The sequence below is a fragment of the Eublepharis macularius genome, chromosome 5 (assembly GCF_028583425.1).
Source record: "Eublepharis macularius isolate TG4126 chromosome 5, MPM_Emac_v1.0, whole genome shotgun sequence".
Classification (NCBI taxonomy): domain Eukaryota; kingdom Metazoa; phylum Chordata; class Lepidosauria; order Squamata; family Eublepharidae; genus Eublepharis; species Eublepharis macularius.
In genome coordinates, this window is record NC_072794.1 from 130,831,180 (window position 1) to 130,855,867 (window position 24,688).

The following is a 24,688-nucleotide window of genomic DNA, read 5'->3' on the forward strand; positions in this document are numbered from 1 at the left end:
CTGATGATAAGCAAAGACCTGCAAAAAGTTTGCAAGCTTTAAGGCTCACCAAACAACAAATTAATATGGCCAGACATATTGGAAATCACTCTTCAAGAGCTATGGCCTCCACAGTTGTAATATGTAGGCATGGGTGGCTCAAAACTACAGCCCTAACAGCTTGTTATAGGATGAGGGTAGAGCACCTTCCCTTTGAAGGTACAGACCTATTTTTGTCCACCATGGCAAGGCACTCAAAAAGATTAAGGATGATAAGGTGACAGCAAGGTCACCTCTCTACCCCAATCCTTTTAGACAGAGATATCCCCCAAGGTCATATGTGCCTTATAATAGTAAATACAATTGGTTCCATCCCCAACCGATGCACACATTGCCCAGAGGCTCTCAACAGCCTTCTTCCTCTGCCTTTATTCAACCTTACCATTTTCCCCTATCTTGACAACTGGCTTCTGGTGGGCCATACTAGAGAATCCCTTTCCCAGCATGTCTTTGGTTCTTACCGTCATTCACCAGCTGGGCCTGAGGGTCAATGTGGAGAAGTCATTCCTGGTGATATTTGTGAGGGGGCGGTCTCAGACTCCTTGCTAGCCCTTGCCTTCCCTACCCTGGAAACGATAGGGAAATTTCTCCTTACTCTAAACAAGGTCCTTTCATACAGGCAGCAAAGCACAAAACAAATTCAAAGACTGTATTGTCGAAGGCTTTCACGGCCAGAGAACGATGGTTGTTGTGGATTTTCCGGGCTGTATAGCTGTGGTCTTGGCGTTGTAGTTCCTGATGTTTCACCAGCAGCTCTGGCTGGCATCTTCAGAGGTGTAGCACCAAAAGACAGAGATCTCTCAGTGTCACAGTGTGGAAAAGAAATTGGCAGGTAATTTATATCTACTCAGGAAGGTAGGGTTGGGCTGAGTCATCCTGTAAGAGTTTCCCAGGGTGTGGAATGCTAATGGAGGGAGGCTTCACTGTGTCCTGAGGAGGTTCTTCACTGTATCCTGAGGAGGTACACCTCTGAAGATGCCAGCCACAGCTGTTGGCAAAACATTAGGAACTACAATGCCAAGACCACGGCTATACAGCCCGGAAAATCCACAACAACCAAAATTCAAAGACTATTAGATTTTATGGCCTCTCTGACTGTTAGTTCTGTTCACCAGGCTGAGGCTTTGTCCTCTGCAGAACTGGTTCATCAGAGTGTTCCACCCACACTGCCAGAATCCATACAAATGGCTCTCTATCCTGAGGCTTATCCACACCGAGGGCTGGCGCACCCATTGAGGCTAGGTAGGCAGTGGCCTCAGGCGTGGGGTGCCAGAGGGAGCACCGGAGGAGGCGCAGGGGCAGGACGCTCGCCACAAAGCAGCAGCCTCCTATCCCTCCCTCCCCGCGCCACCACCACCACCAGCACAAGCCCCCGGCCGGGCACAGCCGCCGCGGGCAGGCAACTGCAGCGGCGCAGGCAACCAAGCGGGAGAGCTCGGAGGCCACCCGCTGCAGCGATCGGGCCGGCGGCGGAGCATGCAATCCCGTGATGATGTCACACGTGACATCATCACACAGCCCGGTACACGCGCGCTTGCGTGCTCATGGGAAAGGCACCCAGCCAGCCAGCCGCGAGTGCTGCAAACCCTTGCGCTGCCCCTGTCCACACCTCCTTGAAGTGGTGAAACAACACACAGAACCTCTTAGTGGGGAACCCTTTTGGTTCCTTCCCAGTTCATATCTTGATCTACACAGATGCCTCTCTGTTGGGATGGGGGGCTTGTTCTGGGACCACCCAGATAAAAGGAGCATGGTACCCTCATGAATCATCTATGTACATCAACCTCCTCAAGCTCAGGGCAATAAGTTATGCTCTGAATACTCTAGTTTGCTTAGTGGAAGACAAGAATGTTCAGATATGCATGGACAATACAACTGCCATGCATTACTTGAACAGATGCGGGGCACAGCTGCCCTGGCTCTCTCCTGGGAGTCCTCACTGATAATGAGCTATCCAGCAGTTTGGTGTAGTGGTTAAGAGCGCAGGACTCTAATCTGGAGAACTGGGTTTGATTCCCTACTTCTCCGCTTGAAGCCAGCTGGGTGGCCTTGGGTCAGTCAACTTCTAGGAGCTCTCTCAGCCCCACCCACCTCACAGGGTGTATTGTTGTGGGGATAATAATAACATACTTTGTAAACCACTCTGAGAGGTTGTCCTGAAACGTGGCATATAAATCAAATGTTGTTGTTATTATTGAGCCCTGTCTTTGCCATATACATAGCGAGCTAGGGCAGTGTTCTGACAGATGCACTAACTTGGTCCAAATACCAAAACTACTAATGGTCTGCCTGCATGGACTTCCTCCACCCTATTTTTGCAATGTAAGGTATCCTACCATAGATCTGTTTGCCGAAGACCTCTCTCAGAGATGCCTGTCAGATCCCTTGGTTGTGCACCCTCCTATTTGCATTCCCCCCTCATCCTCTTATGACATTGCCATTCAGCAAGATGGACTTCCAGAAAGCTTTTGATAAAGTTCCTCATCAAAAGCTAGTAAGTAAGCTCACTAGTCATGGGGTAAAAGGACAAGTCCTCTTGTGGATCAAAAACTGGCTAATGAATAGGAAACAGAGAGTGAGTATAAATGGGCAATATTCACAGTGGAGGGTGGTAAGCAGTGGGGTACCACAGGGCTCATTATTGGGTCCAGTGCTTTTTAACTTGTTCATTTAATGATTGGGAGTTGGGAGTAAGCTATGAAGTGGCTAAGTTTGCAGATGACACTAAATTGTTCAGGGTGGTGAGAACCAGGGAGGATTGTGAGGCTTTCCAAAGGGATCTGTTGAGGCTGGGCGAGTGGGCGTCAATGTGGCAAATGAGGTTCAACGTGGCCAAGTACAAAGTAATGCACTTTGGGGCCAAAAATCCCAAATATAAATACACAATGATGGGGTCCAAACTGGTGGAGACTGACCAAGAGAGAGAGCTTGGAGTCGTGGCGGATAACTCACTGAAAATGTCAATAGTGTGTGACAGCAATAAAAAAGGCTGGGGATTATTAGGAAGGGAATTGAAAACAAATCAGCTAGTATCATAATGCCCCTGTATAAACCAATGGTACGGCCTCATTTGGAATACTGTGTACAATTCTGGTCACCATACCTCAAAAAAAGACATTATAGCACTGGAAAAAGGGCAGAAAAGGGCAATTAGAATGATTAAAAGGGTGGAACACTTCCCCTATGAAGAAAGGTTAAAGAGCTTGGGGCTCTTTAGCTTGGAGAAACAACGACTTTAGTTTGGAGAAACGACGACATGATAGAGGTTTACAAGATTATGCATGGGATAGAGAAGGTAGAGAAGTATTTTTCTCCTTTCCTCACAATACAATAACTTGTGGGCACCAAATGAAATTGCTGAGCAGTCGGGTTAGAATGGATAAAAGGAAGTACTTCTTCACCCAAAGAGTGATTAACTCATGGAATTCACTGCCACAGGAGGTGGTGGCAGCTTCAAGCATAGACAGCTTCAAGAGGAGATTGGATAAACATATGGAGCAGAGGTCCATCAGTAGCTATTAGCCACAAGGTATAGATGGAACTCTCTAGGGCAGTAATGCTCTGTATTCTTGGTGTTTGTGGAGGCAATCAGTGGGAGGGCTTCTAGTGTCTCTTCCCCACTGGCAGACTTCCTGATGACACCTGGTTTTTTGGCCACTATGTGACAGAATGTTGGACTGGATGGGCCATTGGCCTGATCCAACATGGCTTCTCTTATGTTCTTTGGAGGGAAAGTTCCTCAGCTGTGTAAGGCAGCCACCTGGTCCATATTTAGTAAGCATTATGCCATTGATGTAGACTCCAGAAGGGACACAGCTGTTGAGAAGGCTGTCCTGAACTGTCTCTTCCATGAAAGAGCTTCACGTCCACCTTCTGGGTAAGTTAGCTTGCTGATCTTTCATGTGGGACTGCACAGAAGACATGACAATGAAAACAGGGTTGCACTTACCTGTAACTGTTCATCAAATGGTCTTCTATGCAGGCACACATCCTTCCCTGCCATATGCTCTTTTTCTTGCCTTCTTTTTCCACCAGTGGCTTAGAGAACCGAGGGAGGGAGCCACTTGCCCCACCTTTTATAGCCGCTCCTGGGTGGGAGGTGCGCAAAAAGGATAAGAGACTGTCTTGCACTTGCTTTGGAACATCCATGGTTGACCTGCGCATGTGCAGTCCCCATGTGTGCCTGCACAGAAGATGACTCAATTGAACAACAGTTACAGGTAAGCGCAACCCTGTTTTTTTCTTTTCCCTGAATGCTGCATATACAGGAGATTGTGCCTTTTAAATTTAAATTAGGTGTAAGTTGTGGAACTGATTTTGGCCAATTGGTTTATCTGCCACAGAACATGGAAGTCTTATATTCTCGCTTTATTTCGTGATAGATTACAGGATGCTAAAATTTTACATTGTACTGGCAGTTTTAAGTATTTAAATGACAGTGGTTTGGGGAGAGTTTTCCATGTACAGTATTGATTATTGCAATTGATTTGTGTCAGCACCACTTGGTTTAGTTTGAACCAGGGTTTTTTTCCTGGGAAAAGAGGTGGTGTAAATCTTGAGAGGGAAATGAGGAAGAAACACATTGGATTCTTTGAAATAATATTGTTTTCATGCACTATTGCCGAGTATTTTCAAGAGGTGCCAGAACTCTGTTCCACCGCGTTCCCACTGAAAAAAAGCCCTGGTATGAACACTGGTAATGTTAGCAGGGGTTTGTTTTTTTTTGCTGTTTCTGTAAATTGTGATACTTAAAACACTGTGCATTTTGTATAATCTGCATATCCAGAGAATGGTAGTGGCACCAAACAAATTGTTTCTACCATATTTAATCTAGTATAGTGACAGTATTCTGACTGTATAAGCTCCCTTTATGTCTCCCTAGGTAAGTACGTAACCTTACTCCATCACAAGGAAGGCTCCAGACTTAGCCAAGTATAGTCAGACTAGGATCTGGAAGACCCACGCTGCCATAAAAGTTTGCTGGGTCACCATGGGCCCATCACACACTCTCAGCCTAACCTACCTCACAAGACTGTTGTGAAGACAAAATGGAGAAGAATGATATAAGCTGCTTGGGATCCCCATTGTGCAGAAAGGGAGGGTATAAATGAAAAAGAAGTAAATGAAGAGGGTATAACTGAAAAAAGTAAGTGAAGATGGCAGCATATAAATGGTAGGTAAGGGCGAAGGGGAGAAGGAAATATGGAAAGGGGAGAGGATATAGGTCTGCTAGGAGGAGGGAAAGAGGGCACAGTGTGGGGCGGGGGATTCAGGGGAAAATAAGATGCCCCTTGCAAGTCCTTGTGAGTACTCCACAGTGCAACTGGGTCCAGGCCCAGCGGCTGGAACTGCACAATTCAGCTGTAGGATGGCTGTTGGGTGGGAAGGAAAGAAGGAAGAAGAAAAGGGGGAGAGGCTATGGGAACTTTCAGGAGAAAGAAAGAATGGGGGAAGGGAAAATGAGATTCCTCCCCCCCTGCAAGTTCTTGTAGATCTCCCTCTTGTATCTTTTGTAGATCTCCCACTTGTATCTTTCTAAGCCCATTGACTTCCATGGACTTTGGGGAGTGGGTATGTAACTCTGTTTAGGATTGTATTGTAGTATTTTGGGAGAAAGTAAAACATGCAGGCAGCCCATAGTGTAATAAAAGCGTTCACATAACTGTGTGTGTAACAGTGTTTGGCCATCATACAAATCCATAATTATCTGGGCTGTAGGCATCTCAGGAAGACTTGATCAGACGGAGAGAGGCTGGGTGAACAATGCCAACCTTAGGCTGCCACTGTTCTCTGAATTCAGGTGACCTACTTACTGAAACTCAAAGGCTGCCAAAGCTAAAAAGGAGAGTCATTAGTGACAAAATGCCTTAGTCTCTGAAGTTAAGTTTACATTAGGCATATATCATCAGGTATCTGCATCAGAAAACTCTTCAGCAGTTCTGTGCTTCCTTAAGAACAATTGATTTCTCAGGTTGCTTTAAATAAAAACAGATAAATTAACATTGTTCTAATTTAACTATCCGAGGTCTTTCTGCAAAGATGGTTATTACAGCAGAAAAATCAGCTAGGGGCAATAAAATCTTTTTCACTCTACTCTTTTCCATTATTTTGTACTGTCTCTCTTTCTTCATTGTAACTTGCCATACATCTGCTTTTCATGTCTAATATCTGTTTGTCCTATTAAGCCTATCTTGCACTGTTTTTGCTCTGTTTCTTTATTCTCTCTGGTTTTCTAGCATAGTGCCAAAGAGCTAGGCTCTCCCTTCTTATATTCCATTTACAAGGTTCAAATACATGGAGTTTCTATCTCTTTACATATTTGCTGTGCCAGCAAAGTTTAATGCTGAGTAATAAAGAAAGATTAAAATTGGCTAGATTTTATGTTATGTAACAATTGATTTTGCTGCCCTTGTTTTTAATCATACATGACTTTTTAATTTTTTTCTTTACCATATTACTTCTATTTTGACCACTCGCTATTTCATGCACTCTCTAACACTTTTTTAAACCTTGTTTCCAATTTGATAAAACTCATTTGTCACCAGTATTAATAACCTTTGATTTGAATTTACTTGCCATTATACAGAGAGTCTATGCACTAGGGTTGTCAGTAGAGGTGGGCACGATCCAAAAAAATTACCGATCAAGCTGATCGGGGATAGGCACTGGCAATGACCCCAAATCACTGATCCACACCGATCATCTCCTGTTTCCGATCCATGGATCAGATCGGGGAGGTCAAAGCGGAGGGGCGCCCCGCTGTTCCCAGCTATGTGGGAAGGTGGGTGGTGGCGGTGACCGCCAGGCCCAGTGGGCACGGAGAGGCGACGACAAGCCGCCTCTCCTCAGGGAGGGGACGTTCACACACACACACACACACACACACACACACACACACACACACACTCTCTCTCTCTCTCTCTCTCTCTTAGAGGGGGGGAGTTTTTAACCCATCCCTGCCTCTCCAAATAGAGAGAGAGAGAGACACCCCGTCAACATGTTTCAGCCAGCTTTTAAAAAAAAGCAGGGACAGAATCCTCCATTCCTCCCCACCCGATTTTAAAAGCAAGCAGCCAGTCTTTCAAAAGCATATTTTAAACACACACACAGAGCCATGAATGAGGTTTTCCCACAAAATACAGTGTTTTAAAAGCAAGTTAAAAACAGAGAGTGACAGACAGAAAAACAGCCATTCCTCCTACAAAGCCCTATTTTTTTAAAAAGCAAAAAACATTTGGAGTGCCTATGGCTACAGAACACCCCCTTCCCCCTCCCTCCCCTGGGTCTCTTCTCCCAACTGGTGAGTGCGTTGCTGCTCCGTGGTTGGAAGGAAGCCCTGCTAATCAAGGAAAGCTGGGCTTCCATTCGGGTTTCCAGGGCGACAGAAGGAGGGCAAACACAGCTCAGGCATTCCCCTGGCTCCATTGCCCCGGGAATAGATTACTGGCTCCTGATTGTCTGCATCCTCAATCAGATCCCGATGGCCCGAATCAAGCCCCGATGAAGCGCCCCCCCCCCCCGAACTCTAGATCGGTTGCTGTGGACGGCACCGATCCGCCGGGTCCTGATCGCGCGAACGCCATTATCGTGGGTATTTTTCTATCGTAATGCCGATCGTGCCCATCTCTAGTTGTCAGTTCAGGGTTGGCAAATTCCTGGAGATTTGGAGGTGGAGCCTTGGAGAGGTTGGATGGGGTGGGTGAGGAGGGAGCTTAGCTGGGTATCCACCCTCCAAAGTAGCCATTTTATCCAGGGGTACTGATCTCTGTTGTCTGGAGATCAGTTGTAATTCCATGAGATCGCCAGGTTCCATCTGGAGGTTGGTGACCATACTATGCACACAGCTCTTACCAAGAATAGGTTTTTCTGTTAACACAGTGAAGGGTTTATTTGTAGCACACGTAAGTATACCTAACGCTGTTACAAGTATAAAATAACAATCCTAACAGAGTTACACTCTAAGGCCATTGAAATCAATAGATTTAGATCTCTTTTTAGGATTACACTGTAAATAGTCTGTTGTCCAAAACACAATAGAAACAAAAAGGAAGTCCTTGTCCATGAAGAAGCTCTGTTTTGCTCAACAGCTTCGTTGCACGAAAGGAGCCTCTGGAATGTGGCAAGTAATATAAAAACATGATTCTTATATTTTGCTATTTGGCCTCTATACAAACCTCACGAAAGTGAAGAGACAAATATATTAAAAGCGTGTAAAATCCTTGCATTCAAAATACCACTCATGGAACAGAATTTTCCTGGATCCCCTTTCTTGCAGCAGCCCACTGCACCCCCTAAAACCCTGCTCCCGGGAATAGTGCTGGGTGTGATGTTCGGGCTTACAGTGGGAGGAGGGAATCAATGAAAATCACCATCCACTGGTAGATAATAAGCATTAAATAAACCTCTTAAGAGCAATTAAAATATTTTTGAAACCTTACCAATACCCATACATTTGAGAAATTCAGTACTAGAAATAAATAGTAATTGGTGAAAGACAAACATGCTTGTTAAAAAGTCTTTTGGTTCCTGTTGTCTGGTAGAAAGGGGAGCTTTTCCACTGAGGTTTAAAACTTCTGTTTGCTAAGGATTAGCTCAGTTCAAGTATTCTTATTTATGATTCATATTCAAAGATGATTAGAATTTCTTTATGACTCCCTGCCACGTAAGTAGATTTGCTTTGACGCATATGTCCTTATTTATCCGTTCACAAGGGCCGCAGGTCACCTATGGAAATACAGCGCTCACTGCATGCAGTGCACAAGTATCCTCAAACATTTTAAGCTTGCAGAATTGAACAGTTTTTAATTTAAAATACAAAATAACAATGAAAGTAGCATATTCATTCTTCTTTACAAAGGACTAAAATGAATTGTGATTGTGCATTTTTTCATACCTTAAGCTGGCATAGCACCTTTCGCCAAGAGCCAAGCTACAAGTGATGAATTACACTTGCCTGGCAAGTGAACAGACTCATGTGTATTCCTCCCTGTTCACTTGATCAAGTGGAGCGCAAGTGAATGGCAAGTGAACAGGGAGGAATACACGTGAGTCTGTTCACTTGCCAGGCAAGTGTCATTCGTCACTTGCAGCTTGGCCCCTAGCTGCTGTTGTTGCTGCTCCTCCTTCCTCTTGAGTTGAGGTATGTCAAATGCTGTTCAAGTGTCGAACAGTTACTTATGTTTGAGTCATATTTCTAGGGACTCGGGTCTCATCTCATCCATTTTCTTTCAAGCCTCTGAAACATATCCTCCAGTTTTGCAAAGTTATTCAGCCATCATCTCATTTGCATAACTTAATCACAAGTTGTCAGAAACTTCTTCCAATTGTCATCATGAGCCATATTATTTTTAAACAACAAAGAGGTTTGTGGTATCTCAAAGCCTAATAATTTTATTGTACTGTTTTCATAGCTAGAATCTACTTCATCAGATCCATCAGCTGTGAGATGTGACCCAGGAAATCCCACAGTGTTTTTTTTTAAGTTCTAATGGTTTGGGTTGGTGCCAAGGGAATGCATTTAACACTATTTTCTCAGTATAGATTGCTGATCTCTCCTTCCCCTGTGCTGCTCTTTAACCCATAGGAAAAAACATACCTTTCTGGGGGCATGATTGAGAACAGGAAAATGCTGTGATGGCAAAGGGGTAACTACTCCTGCCCCCCAGCACCACAGCCCTGATCCAGATTGGAGACCTCAACAGCTAGAGAAATGCCTTTTATTAGTATTCGAACAATATGAAGAATTACAATATATGGGCAAATTAGAATCTGGAGTCTTCCAGCTCCCACAAAGCCTCTTTTTAAAAGGTCTTGCTGCTGAGCCTCTGTAAGTGCTGGATAAAATGGTTATATTCTTCAGAAGATTCAGAGCTTGTGATGGATACTATTATCATACTGATGTAACATTAATTGTGATGATCTCATTCTATTGTTATGTACTTTTTCTTTTAAGGAAATGATCTCTTTCTTGTTGCGGTGCATGAACTTGGTCATGCACTTGGCCTTGAGCATTCCAATGAGCCCAGTGCCATCATGGCTCCTTTCTATCAGTACATGGAAACACACAACTTCAAGCTACCACTGGATGACCTTCAAGGAATTCAAAAGATCTATGGTGAGGCAGTGTCTACTTTATTTAAATTCTCTATCCTAACCTTTAGGTTCAGGGCAGCTTAGGGTACTGAAATATACTGACACAAGCAGGGCTTTTTTTCAGGGGGAACATGGGGGAACGGAGTTCCGGAACCTCTTGAAAATGGTCACATGGCTGGTGGCCCCGCCCCCTGATCTCCAGACAGAGGGGAGTTTTGACCTCTGCGCCGCTGAGCGGCACGGAGGTCAATCTAAACTCCCCTCTGTCTGGAGATCAGGGGCGGGGCCACCAGCCATGTGACCATTTTCTCCAAGGGCAACCCACTGAGTTCCACCATCTCTTTTCCCAGAAAAAAAGCCCTGGACACAAGGTATGTGTGGGGAGAGATTGTGACGGTATAAACATGCATATTCAAACAAAAAATTACAAGTAACCTCATTTATTTTTTACTACCAACTCTCTGTTTAGGTCTCTTAAAATGCTCAGGCTTTAGGTCTGACAGATCTTCACTTAAAATGACATCCATAACTGAAGAGCAGCCATCAGGAATGCCTCCCTCTTAATATCTGAACAGAGGACACTCTGAGGAAACTGACCTCAGGGAGTCTTAGGGTCTTTCCAGATAATGATCCATTATTTACCTCATTTATACACTGTCATTCTCCCCTGTGGGGACAAAAGCAGTTTGCCTCATTTTCCTCTCCATTTTATCCTCACAATTACCCTGTGAGGTAAGTCAGGTTGAGCGTCACTGGCCCAAGTCACCCAGGAAGCTCCCATTGCTAAGTGGGGCTTTAGCAGTCGCTGAACTGCTGAGCTAGGAAAGGTTGAAGGCAATAGGAGAAGTGGAAGACCCAATATGAGACGGATTGACTGAATAAAGGAAGCCACAGCCTTCAGTTTGTAAGACCAGAGCAAGAATGTCAATGATAGGAAATCTGGGAGGTTGTTAATTCATAGGGTCACCATAAGTTGGAAATGGCTTTATGGCACATAACACATAACACAAGCTTTTGAGCAGGATATGGGTGATGTTGCTCTTGTAACTTCATCAGTTATAGGGAAATAATGTTTTCCCAGTACTCAAAACACAGTATGTTGTTGCTGGTAATGTGCAATGCCCATCCCTTCAGCAAGCACAGTTATATATAATAATCAAGTGAAATATAGTTGCCTGACTGTGAGAAAAAATAGATACAAATGAAAACCCCATATTGCTGTACAAGTCTTTTTAAATCATTAGCTTTTAAAGGAAGTATTTCAGGCTGAACTTAGCCTGCAGTGCCACTGCAGAAGTATACTCTCAGCTAGATCTTTGAAATTAATCCTTTTATAGTGCTAAACTTCAACTCCTTCCTAACGGCAGTGTATTGTCATTTCTTGATCCTTTCCTTCCATTTTTCTGTTTCCATTTCAATACTAGAGCACACATCTTTACTGACATCTCCCCCCTCCCCACAAAAAAAAAAAACGCTTTGAAGACAAGAGAAATAAAAAAGGAGAAAACAGTGAAAAGGCCACCTATCCCACTCCGCATAGTTATCTTACCCTCAGCAAGGATCAAACACTGTTTACTAAAAAAAAGTATGAGCACCACTGGTCTACCACCATAGAGCTAGTGGGACCTTCATTTGTGTAGAAAGTAGAAGATTGCGTTCAGGCCTGGGTAGGAAGCAAAGATTTCTGGCAAAAACTCGGTACGCAGTGTCCTGGCGCTTCATTAGTGCTTTTTTCCCTTTCCTTTTTGTTTAGGTCCTCCTGCTGAGCCATTGGAACCCACCAGACCATTACCAACCCTTCCTGTTCGTAGAATCCATTCCACTTCAGAAAGAAAGCATGACAGACATTCAAGACCTCCCAGACCCCCATTAGGAGACAGGCCATCTGCCCCAGGCAGTAAACCCAATATATGTGATGGAAACTTCAATACAGTGGCTCTGTTTAGAGGAGAAATGTTTGTTTTTAAGGTAGTAAAACTGTTTTCTATTGGAAATGTTTCTTTTTGCCCTACATATATGAGAAGAAACGTTTGACATTCTTTTCATCTGTGCATTTATGCAACTTAACAATATGGTTCAAATATAACATCAAATCACAGTTTGGTGCTACATGAACAAGCCCTATGCGTACAGTTTCTTGTTGCTTGGATACTTAGTTTCAACTACAGTGCAATTCAAAAAATCTTTCCTGGGACTAAGAGCCAATGAATAAACCTGAGTAAGATTCTGAGTAGACCTGTTTAAGATTGCTCTCTTAGTGACTTTTCATTTGGCACAAACCATGGTATGCTGTTTTGTCCTAATGTACTATATGAAAATCTGCGGAATTAGGCTGGATCAACCATTATGCTGAGTAAACTGAAGAATCTAATTGGGGTAGAGTTGCCAACCTTCTGGAATCACAACTGATTTTCGGACGACAGAGATCAGTTTCCCTGGAGGAAATGGTTGCTTTGGTGAATAGATTCTATGGCATTATAATATGCTGAGGACAACCCCTCTCACTGGGTTCTTCCCCCCAAATCTCCAAGTATTTCCCAACCTGGAGCTGGCAACCCTAAATTGGAGACCATTCTGGCATAAACTCTATAAAATGAAACTGGCTGCTACTTTACAATTTCCTTCATTGAGTATAGCAGCTGTTCTTACTTTAAAAGATGACAGAAGTGGGTGTGTTCCACCAAGTAGTAGGAATTTAGAATATTAGTAGCAGGGGTAAGAGCTGATCTGTATATTATGCAGAATGAGATGGTAAGTCTGTTCAGTCTACCCAGGGCTTTTTTTCAGCAGGAACGCAGTGGAACGGAGTTCTGGAACCGCTTGAAAATGGTCACATGGCTGGTGGCCCCACCCCCTGATCACCAGACAGAGGGGAGTTTAGATTGGCAAGCTAAACTCCTCTCTGTCTGGAAATCAGGGGGCGGGGCCACCAGCCATGTGACTAGAGATGGACACGATCCGCATTACGATTGAAAAAACCCACGATAATGGTGATCGTGTGATCGTGAACCGGCGGATCGTGATCGTCCACAGCCAACGATCCAGCGATCGGGAGGGGCCTGGATCAGGGCGATCAGGCCCGGATCAGGGATCCAGACACTCACGCACCAGCAATCTATTCCCCTGGCAACGGAGCCAGGGGAATGCCTGAGCTCTGTTTGCCCTCCTTTTGTCGCCCTGGAAACCCGAATGGAAGCCCAGCTTTCCTTGATCAGCAGGGCTTCCTTCCAACCACGGAGCAGCAAAGCAGTCACAAGTTGGGAGAAGACACCCAGGGGAGCGAGGGGGAAGGGGGTGTCCTGTAGCCACGGGCACTCCAATCTCATCCCTGCAAACCCTGATAGGCAGCTCTGATGGCCAAACACAGACCTCCTGCATTGCTTAATGGGACCTGTGCTTATAAATAGCCGTGGTCTCCTAGGCTGGGTTTCACTTTCTGCGAGCAGTGGAGTGGGACAGAGCTCTTGCTTGCTACTTGCTAGCCTTTGGAGAGAGAGAGAGAGACTGAGAGAGTCGGCCGCCACCACAACCCACCTTCCCACATAGCTGGGAATACCAGCGTGCCCCGCTTTGGCATCCACAATCCACGATCCACGGCTTGGGAACGGGAGATGGTAGGTGTGGATCGGTAATTCGGGATTGTCGCTTGCGCCGATCCACGATCAGCTGGATCATTAATTTTTTTGGGATCGTGCCCATCTCTACATGTGACCATTTTCTTCGAGGGCAAGCCACTGAGTTCCACCACCTCTTTTCCCAGAGTCTACCACTGCAAACTGTGGATTTGTTTCTTAACATCTCCCATGCCATCATCTGTAGAACAGACTTGCTGACAGGGATCTAGACCTGCAACTGAATTTTATTGGAGAAATCAAATGAGAACTGGTATTGGTGTTGGGTCTGGAGAAGTTTGGCGAAGGAAGAACAGAACATTAATGTTTTTGGACTTTGGGAAGAGATGGGTATTGGTCAGTAAAACTGTTCTTATGGTTAGTGCCAAGGATAGGATAAGAGATGGAGAAAATGTTTTCTGTCACTAATAAAAACGGTAAGAGAGACAGTAAAAGAAATATGGATTGAAGGGTCAAGCCTAGAAGTGAGAGGCAGGGGATGTGAAATCAAAGCTGGGGAGGTGCCATGACTCAGTGGCCGAGCACCTGCTTTGCATGCAAGAGGTCCAGGTTCAATCCCTGGCATCTCTAGTCAAATTGATCTCATAGTAAGTGATGTAAAAGACCTCTGCTTGAAACCCTGAGCTGCTGTCATTCGGATTAGGCAACACTGACCTTGATATACCAGTGGTCTGAATCAGTGTATTGCAGCTTTATTTGAAAAAGATCTCTGTTCATAATGTAAGGCTAGGTATATATGAGACTTGATTCAGCTGTGAGGATCACAGGAAGGAAGAAGCCATGGAAATGATTTCGGATGGTTTCAATGTGGAAATTAACATAACCAAGAAAATGAAGGAGGAGGTGACTCAGGTATAGCAGGATTCAAGAATTATCTAATACATTTTTATCACTTTTTTTAGAACAGCATTCTCTTCTCTCATTTTATCCTCACAAAAACAAAGTGAGGAAGCTTAGGTTGACAGAGAGCAACTAGCCCAAGATCACCCAACGGGCTTCATGAAAGAGTGGTGATTTGTACCCAAGTCTCCCCAGTTCAGTACTCTAACCACTGCGCCATATTGGTGTTAATGTCAACGTGACTTTTTTTGACAGGGCGATTCAGGATGATGAGAAGAGGCAGTTCCAAAAAGAAGAGTCAAAATGGAAAGCAAGGAGGAGGAAGTGGCTTTTGGAATATAATGTGAAATAGGTGGGACAGGAATGAGGCAAATAGAATGGCGTGTAGAGGAGCCAGGTTGAATTGCTTCAATCAGTTTTAGTTTTAGAAGATCAAAATGTTAAAAGAGCAGATTTCAAGGCAGTAGTACTATGAAGGGAACAGATAGTCTGAGACTGTTAATAGAGGTAACTCTCTAGAACGTGGCTTTTTGCTTTGTTATCAGTTATATTGGCATCTAATGTACAATCTTAGGAAATCCTTTGCTTCTTTCTAGGATCGCTGGTTTTGGCGTCTCCGCAACAATCGTGTGCAAGAAGGTTACCCCATGCAGATTGAACAGTTCTGGAAAGGGTTGCCTGCAAAGATTGATGCTGCCTATGAAAGATCTGATGGAAAATTTGTATTCTTTAAGGGTAAATTTTTTTGCTGGTAATTTTACATACATAATTCTGCTGTAATGTGCATTTTACAGATTAGCAAAGGTGGGCAGAGAATATTTTTTTACATAATTTAATTTGGTTGTAAGAATAAAAAACGCCTTTCTGTTTTGTTATCAGTTTGATCTATGCAGGGGTACAAAATTAAATTTAAAATCTCACAAATATGTATTTACGTGAAGTTTATAATTTCATATTCACAAGTCGATTATGTTTCTATGCAATTTTTCCACATACTGACTTTCGCTTAAATTTCAAAACTGGTGATATTTTTATTGAATTCTGCAACAGAAATTGTCTAATTGGCAATCTTTTTGAACCTGAACAAGTAAAACTTCATAGATAATGAATAATTTAACTAGGATAGAAAGGTGGGTTTCTTTTGTTAAACAGCTTCTTGGGGCTGTTGACTTGCTCTTGGGCATCAAGCAGTGTCCAAAATAATCTTCAATTTGCCATGAATGGTGTTTTTCTGGGTGAACTTGCCTTAAACACTCTCTAAAGTTGTTTTGGTAACAAGGCTGCAAATAGCAAGAAAAGGAGAAAGAACTCCTGTCTCTCCCAATGAGAGACAAGGCTACGCATTACAGAAGATACTGAGTCTCCTGAAATTTTTTTTTAGACTAATGCTAGCTGTAGGGGCTTACAAATTCAATCTGAGTCATAATGCTGGGGAGGTTAACTCTTTCCCCACTTTCTTTTTTTCTGATAGAAAGCATCCCCCAAGTTACTGTTGTGGGTTATAGGCAGATAGAACACAGGTGCTTCTCCCCATGATAATTTCAGGTTTGGGAGCACCTTCTGTTGGGGAAATGGTGCAGGGTGGAAAGAGTTAAATCCCTCCACCCCAGCACTGCAGCACAGTCCAAATCCTCCCCTCCTCCATCTGCTTTTTCATCTTAAAAGATTGGTGTTTAGCCTGAGAAGAAGTGCCTCAGAGAAACCGGGAGATCCTGAATAACAAAGGAAAGGTAACTGCAGAACTAGGAGGGATGGTTAGATTTTGGAGATCTGAATCATAAGGAGGATTCAGGGAATAAGAAGATCGCTGAAACTGGGCTCCGAGGAATATATCCATCACAAGATGGGGGGGCGGGTACTTTTAGAAAGCCTCTGCCATCATGGAGTGGAGGAAATTCGTGAAAATTTACTTGGTAGTTGGTAGTGAGATGTTCAGGTGCAGGGCAGATCTAGGGTTACCAGCATCCAGGTAGTAGCTGGAGATCCCCCGGAATTACAACTGGTCTCCAGGCCACAGAGATCAGTTCACCTGGAGAAAATGGCTACTTTGGGGGGTGGACTCCATGGAATTATGCCATGCCAAGGTCCTTTCGCTCCCCAAACCCCTCTTTCTCCAGGTTTCTCCCAGTTTCACGCCCTAGATCTCCAGGAATTTCCCAACTTGGAGCTGGCAACCCTAGGCAGATCTCATTTGAGAGGAAACTTAGAGCTAAACTACATGAAATGCCAGACATGTATTCTTCACGTGTCAGGTCCCACAAGGTTTCCTGGGTAGTGTAGTCTTACAAAGAACAGCCACTCAGTGCAATTCTGCCAGGGAAAGAATGATAGGCTAGGGTTTTTCTCCAGGAGTGCAGTGGGGGGTGAAATGTAATGGGAGGCAGGAAATCCAGGGCAGCTTTTTTGCAAGAGAGAGAGAATCCCGCCCCCCCCCCGCCCTTCTCTTGGGTGGAGAATTGCATTGTGGATTCTCTCTCTTTCTTGCAAAAGGCTACCCTGGATTTCCTGCCTCCTATTATGTCATTCCACCCCCCACCCCACCCCCGCCCCGGGCTCCCAAAGAAAAACTGAAACTGAGGCTTTTTGAAAGAGACAATGCGTCTCCTGTAGTTTTCCTCTTACTTACTGAGGAAAGTCACAAATGGTGAATAGAATAAAAGCAGTATGTGTGGACCAATAAAGGCATCCTAGGAATTGTGCCTTGAGGAGTTTTTAAGGACATCGAACAGTAGTTGGGTGGTGGTTGGGAATTAGGATCCTGTTTGCATGATGAAACAGAGGAAGGAAGCGCAGGATCTCTGGCATTTCCTGTGTCACTGGAGCTGCATTGACACTTGAGTGGAAGGAAACAGTTTAATAATTCTTGTAAAAAAGAAAAAGAAAGAAGGATTTACTACTTGGTGGATTGTGCAGCTTGCAGTGTAGAACATAAGGCACATAAAATAGCAGAGGGGATGCTTCTTGAGGTCCATCAACCTGACACACATTCAACCTCAGATTTAAAGTTTGTACTTTGACAGGTCTGTATTTGACACTTTTCATCCATCCATGTATTTCCACTGCATTATATCAAGACAAAGAACTTCAAAACAGAGTACAAAGGAGCTTTCTTAACGAAAATATTATGCTACAGAACCTTCCTTATCTATGCTCTCTCTCTAGTTTCTGATGCTACAGATTCAAGAGAATTGATAGCAGTACAGTGATCAATTTGTAGCTCTCCTCTTGTGCAGGCCCAACTCATTTTCCTGTTTATTAGCTGTGCAAATGAGACAGTTCCATGTTGGAGTTCAATTCTAGTTTCCCTATGCTTCTGTATCTCTTAAAAGCAGGAGATAATAGCAAGGAAGGAAAATAAAGCAAGGAGTTATGAGCCTGATTTGACTAAATGACTGTACATCTCAAATCCAAACTTTTGTTTATCAAATTTGTTGTTATAAAAGCATTCCTAACCTTTGGATGCTCTCCCATATCATTTTGAATAAATAGATATATTTGCAGTCCAGTGCAGAATGTTAATGTTCCAGTCTAGTTTCTAAACTGAGATTCTTGTACAAGCTAACTTGAAAACTGCCAGCATGGTATAGTAAAAAAACTAAGGTTTATGATAGAAGTTGTTTAGCAAATGTTAATCTTGGCTGTGCTTCCTGTCACTTGTCATTCTCAAACTGCATCATTGGAAAGCTTTCAGATTATTGAACTGACTCCCAGTAAATACATCTCTATCTCCTCTCTTGCCTAGGAGATAAGTACTGGGTTTTTAAGGAGGTGACAGCAGAACCAGGGTACCCACACAGCTTAGTGGAGCTGGGCAACTGTCTTCCTCGTGAAGGGATTGACACAGCTTTGCGATGGGAACCTGTAGGCAAAACCTACTTCTTCAAAGGAGACCGGTATTGGAGATATAATGAGGACAAGAGAGCAACAGATCCAGGTTATCCCAAACCCATTACTGTATGGAAAGGGATCCCACAAGCTCCCCAAGGAGCATTTGTTAGCAAAGAAGGCTGTGAGTATTAACAAAATTACATATTTATCCACTGAATAGCATTTAATACATTCCTGTTTATTTTTTGAGATTTGCATTTGGATTGTATGTATATCCACAACTGTGCATATAGTTATGCACAGATTCCTGGCTACACAACTTGTACATTTGACTATGTGTTTCATGATGTACAGCATTCTTCCTGATAGGTGATTGCCATTCATTATTTCCTGTCATCATTCTTCAAATGAGTGTTCATGCAGGCAGGGGAGCAAAAGTAATTTCCCATGCATAGGAAGACTTAAGCAAAGTAACAGAGTTCTCTATTTCTGCCATCCAACTTATTGCACCTGTACCCAATGTGACCTTCAGTGCTGACCAAGTAAACTATTCTGGTCATGTATAGAATTCCTCTTACATGCCTATATTTGTTATCTCTGAATGGTGCAAAATGGAGTAATCTCTGCTTTCTCTTCCAGTTTATACCTACTTTTATAAAGGTAAAGAGTACTGGAAGTTTGATAACCAGAGGCTGACTGTGGAACCGGGATATCCCAGGTCAATCCTCAAGGACTGGATGGGTTGCAACCAAAAGGAGGTTGAACGGAGCAAAGATAGACGCCTCTCTCATGATGATGTGGATATTATGGTGACTATCAACGATGTGCCTAGCACGGTCAATGCAATTGCAGTTGTGATCCCCTGCATTTTATCTCTGTGCATCCTTGTCCTGGTATACACAATCTTCCAGTTCAAGAACAAAGAAGTCCAACAAAGTGTGACCTACTACAGACGACCTGTTCAAGAATGGGTATGACAGGCTCAGCTGTTCATTCAGACTCACATGATGATGACAGGCTTCGGACAGTAAAAAGGATCAAAGGATAGCCTGCCAAACACACTCACACACACAAAACTCTTGGAAGAGACTTGTATAAGTCAGATAGAATTCTGGGATTGAGAGAACAGAGGACAAAAATCAAATATACCCAGGTGGCCTTGCACGGTGGAGCCGCTTTCCTTCTGACTGACTGCCTCAGTGCCGTGTGTGTCTCAGTGTGGCATTTTTCACTGACCCACTCAGTGAGTGTCGGAGACCTCAAGAGGAGTTTGCTTCAACCTTTTTTTCAATTCACCTGAGCAATCTTCTTCAGTGCCCTCTTTTAAACCCAGCATTTGCCAGTGTAGCCAACCACCTCTCAACAGTCCTGTTTTTTCTACACTTGTCTCATCAAAAAGGTAATTAATTCTGTGGGACACAAAAGAAACACTTAGGTACCTTCTGAAGAAGACATTCTGAGGCTGAATCATTCTGAAAGATTTTAATTTATTACAGGAACCAGGCAATTACCTGGATACCATTTTTCCAATACCTGCTGGTCAGATGTTTTGTACATTCATGGTAATTAGTTGATGCGCCCAATCTGCCAGTGCAGATACATACATATAAAGAGCTCTTAGGAGGTAATTCTGTGTAGACCACAACTTCAAACAGCTCTAAAGCCAGATCAAACCATAACAGCACTAGGAACAGAAATTTCTTGATTCAAATAATAGTCTACAAGACTAAACAATTTGGGTTCAGACATGACTGATGTGAATGCAGCTCTCAGTGCTCTTGTTTTTAAGGATCTGTCATGTAATGAATATTTAAATGTCATATTACCACTATTTTAAGTTGGCAACAATAAATTGTTACCATTATAAATTAAATATAAATTCTGTGATATTTTCATCCCTTTATATCTACGGAAGTCAGTGATATGTGCATTAAGATACAGACATTTTTCATCAAGAGTACAATGGAAAGTTTGGTTGGGAGATGAAACTTTTAATGACAGGGAGAGGAGGAACAAATCAAGAAGTAATCCTGTACTTATAGCTTAGAAATGTAGTCCAGCATTAATGACAAGTAACTTTTCTGTTGCTTCCAAGAATCTAATTAGAAAGTAAACTGTTATGTCACATTTAAGAATGTATTTGGAAGGGAAAGTACTGCAAAATGTGGAAGTTATATCTCAATACCTTAAAATATCAGTATTTCAATTATTCACGAGTCAGCTGTGACTAGAAGGCACTCTCCACCACCATAAACTGATACATGTTTCTTGAAAACAAAATTAAGCATATTTACTTTTTAGAATGTTTCAGTTGAGTACACTTGCCTGTTGTAATCTTTGGTGATTAACTGTTCTACCCAGTTTTCCAAATAGGTACAAGAATTAAAATATTATTTCAGATCTCTCTAAGGATGTTATGGATAGGAAAGGGGGGGGGAGTAGCTTTCCTTGCTGGGAGCAACCTCAGACCAAGGTTTCCCTGGAAAGCACCCTGGTAGTTGCTTGCCCTCAGGCACCTGCTGAGAACAGCTAAACTGATCCACTGGGAAGCTGACCTTCCAGCTCAGCCCTAGCAAAATAACCAAGTAATAGAGTGGAAGTCCTGAAAAAGTGTGTGTGTGTGTGCTATGAGCCATCAAGTCACCTCCGACCTATGGCCACCCTATGAATGAAAGACCTGCAGAACATCCTGTCATTAACAGACTTGCTCAGATCTTGCAAACTGGAGGATGTTGCTTTTATTGATTCTTCCTCTTTTCCTTTAAGTCTTTAGGTCTTCTTCTTTTCCTACTGCCTTCCACTTTTCCTAGCATTGACTTTTCCAGAGAATCTTTTTTTAATGGTAAGTGTTCTTTATTCAGAAGGTCTCTCCTTTGTTTGAAACAGTTATTTCCTTGCTGGATTTAACTACTGGTTCACCCATCCACCGAGGAGGGAAAAATCACACCTGGAACTGTTATGAGCACAGCAAGTGAATGGTCAGGCTGATTTCCAACCAAGTCTTCACTACTGCTGCTATCGCTGTTGTTCTTGGAGTGGCTCAGACTCTTCCCATGGACAGGGTCCAGTCATCAAAAGTGGCATCTTTCAGTTTCTCATATTCAGATTGCAGTGTTACTTTATTCTTTTAAATTCTTTCTTCCAGAGCTGGATCAATCTTGCTGTGTAGCTTGTGAGCATCATAGCAAATCTGGGTGAATTAACTGAGTCCAAAAGAGCCTCCAATGATAAGCGGCAGCATCTGGACTCCATAGCATAGCATCTTGCTTTTATTCAGCGCTTGCATCCCACCCATGACTCTCGCAGTGAATCCCAGCCACTCTTGAACCGGGCTAGGCCACTCAAGAATCTTGTCTTCTCATGATGTGACCAAAGTATGATAGCCTTAATATTGTCATTTTAGCTTCTAGGGCTTGATTTGATCTAGTACCCAGTTATTTGTCTTTTTGGTTGTCCATGGTATCCTCAAAACTCTCCTCCATCACCACATTTCAAATGAATCCATTTTCTTCCTGTCAGCTTTCTTCACTGTCCATCTTTCACATTCATACATAGCAACGGGGAATACCATAGTTTGGATTATCTTGATCTTGGTTCCAAGAGAGATATCTTTATCTTTAAGGATCTTATCTAGCTCCCTCACAGCTTCTGTTCCAAGTCGCAGTCTTCTGATTTCTTCATTGCAGTCTCCCTTTCAGTTGAGGATTGAGCCAAGGAATAGAAAATCTTGGACAATTTCCATTTCCTCATTGTGAACTTGAAAATTGTGTAATTCCTCAGTAGTCATTACTTTTTTCTTCTTGATGTTTAGCTGTAATCCTGCTTTGGTGCTTTCTTCTTTAACTTTCATCAGTAGTCATTTCAAGTCTTCACTATTTTCTGCTAGTAACGTGGTATCATCTGCATATCTCAAATTGTTAAAGTTCCTTCCACCTATTTTCACTCCACCTTCTAGATATAATCCATCTTTCCTTATGATATACTCTGCATAGAGGTTGAACAGGTAGGGAGATAATTTGCATCCTTGTCTGACACTTTTTCCAATTGGAAACCATTTTGTTTCCCCATATTCTGTCCTGACAGTAGCCTCTTGTCCAGAGTACAGGTTGTGCATCAAATCAATCAGATGTGGCACCCCCATTTCTTTTAAGACTCTCCATAGCTTTTCATGATCCACACAGTCAAAAGCTTTGCTATAATCTATAAAACACAAGACTGATTTTCTTCTGAAATGCCCTGGTATGTTCCATTAGCCATCATAAATTTGAAATGTGATCTCTGGTGCCTCTTCCTTTTCTGAATCCAGCTTGAACATCTGGCATTTCTCATTCCATATACGGTAAGAGTCTTTGCTGTAAAATTTTGAGCATCTGAAAAAATATAGCAAACTAGGTGGCACCCAAGCAGTCTGGCATGTAGGGAAGAGAATCAGAGAAATATCCCAGAGAAATGGATTGTACCAAGGAAGCCAAAAATGCCTTTATAGAAAGAAGTTTTATTATAGAAAAAAAGGGGGAAATGGGGGTGGATTCAAAAGGGGTATGAAGGAGGACAAAATATAAAATCCAGGGGAAAGCAGACTATCACACAGCACAGTCTCTAAAATAAGACAATAATGTTGTGTTAACTCAGCTAAGCACATTTTACCTACATTGTAGAAGGTTCCTCAGGGCATGTACAGAGTTCCTTGTAGTACAAAGATAGTGGAGGAGTCCTTAACCCCTGGCCCACTGGTCTTGGGGTCTCCAGATGTTCTAAAGTGGGGACAAAGAAAAGTCCAGAGCTCCCTGATATTTACGGGCAATGAAGTCTGACCTCAACCAGCCTCCTCAGTGAGATTGATTTGCAAATCAAACCATTCCCAAGCAAAGCTCCATCGCTGATGTCAGAGACTATTTCCACCAATCAGCGAATTATTAAAGGATGGTCCTGCCATTTTAATGGCTCTGCACTAACATGACAAAAAGGGAATCTGGCCCAAACCTGTTGCCTTTTGTCAAAAAAAGGATTAATTTGGTCAGGTAGCCCTAATGTGGAATGGAGTATAAAGCATTTCTTATGTAAGTCTCGGGGGTCCAAGAATCCAGACTGGCACTCTTGAGCCATATTGAATCTTGGGGTTCTGTCACAAAGGGTTTCAAAACTGGTTGTTTCTTTCCTGGCAGCAACTCATCTGTCATTCTTACTCCCAGATATCTTGTTTTATGTCTCGTTTATACTTTGTACTTCTTGCTGTTCTACCGGCCGTTCAGTAAGGGAAAGAAAATATTTGAAAGCAAACATCTTGTTGGCGTACAATTTTTAATTCTGTTGGAATTTGCAAAAGTGTGTATCATGATGTGCAGTTGCCTTATATGCTTACCTCATGCTAGGAAGATGGTCATATGCTACAGTCATGACTGAATTCACTTGGCAAACTGATTCTCACCCTGCATTTGCTAAGATAATGGGCCTGCAAGGGTAGGAGCCATTTGCAGAGGAGAACTAATTGGGGAGGGGTTCTGATTGATCACATGCTTGCTTATTCTCCTCTGCAAATTCTATCCCCAAACCCTTTGCCTGTTGATCCAAGCTGGGCTCATTTTCTCTTTGGGGTGAGCTTGGTTGAAAAAAAGGATTTCAAAAAAACTAATGGGACATCAGTGACTTTGTTCACTGATGTCCCATCAGTTATGTCTACTGACTTTGTTCACTGCTCTGCATGGGGCACTAATCTGTCTAGAAGAGCGGTATATAAGCACAGTTGTTGTTGTTGTTTGAAGGGTAATGAAATCAGCCAGGAGGAAGTGTGGCCACTCTGCTTCCAGTTCTCACCTGCAAGTGCCCCCATTCTTTTTATAAATTTTATGAAACGTGATTGGGAACTCCAAATTTCCCTCATCATAATTAGCTCTGTCTCTGTTTCAAGATACAGTACAGCAGGAGTCCCCCTGTGGCCACTGACACCTTTCCTGGCACCCATCAAATGTTTTAGAAAGTAGGTGTGATAAGGTTAGGCTTCTGATTGGCTACTCAAGATCTGATGGTGCAGATTTTTTAAGTTGCTTCTGCAGCAGCTACTCAGATTTTCACTGCATAACTGAGGTAAGTTGTGTGTATGCAAGAAAATATTTTTAAACAAAGTGTTTAAAAATATTGAAGTTTCCAGAATATTGAAGAGTTAACTATTAGCTACGTATAGCCTCAATTCCTGACATTTTGTGGTTTGCCCCACCTCTTGCGGCAGTCATTTTGTAAAGGAATCAGCACAGAACTAG

General features: G+C 43.0%; 1 protein-coding gene across 2 annotated transcripts in view; it reads left to right on the forward strand.

Annotated features, from left to right (window-relative positions):
- Positions 1–19,408, forward strand: part of MMP24 (matrix metallopeptidase 24) — a 55,116-nt gene extending 35,708 nt beyond the window's left edge. For both annotated transcript variants that reach the window (XM_054980905.1, XM_054980906.1), the window contains exons 5-9: positions 9,992–10,153; positions 11,885–12,099; positions 15,200–15,338; positions 18,346–18,612; positions 19,071–19,408. In XM_054980905.1, coding sequence (XP_054836880.1) covers positions 9,992–10,153; positions 11,885–12,099; positions 15,200–15,338; positions 18,346–18,612; positions 19,071–19,408 — 1,121 coding nt within the window. The remainder of the gene's footprint in view (positions 1–9,991; positions 10,154–11,884; positions 12,100–15,199; positions 15,339–18,345; positions 18,613–19,070) is intronic.
- Positions 19,409–24,688: the final 5,280 nt, after the last annotated feature.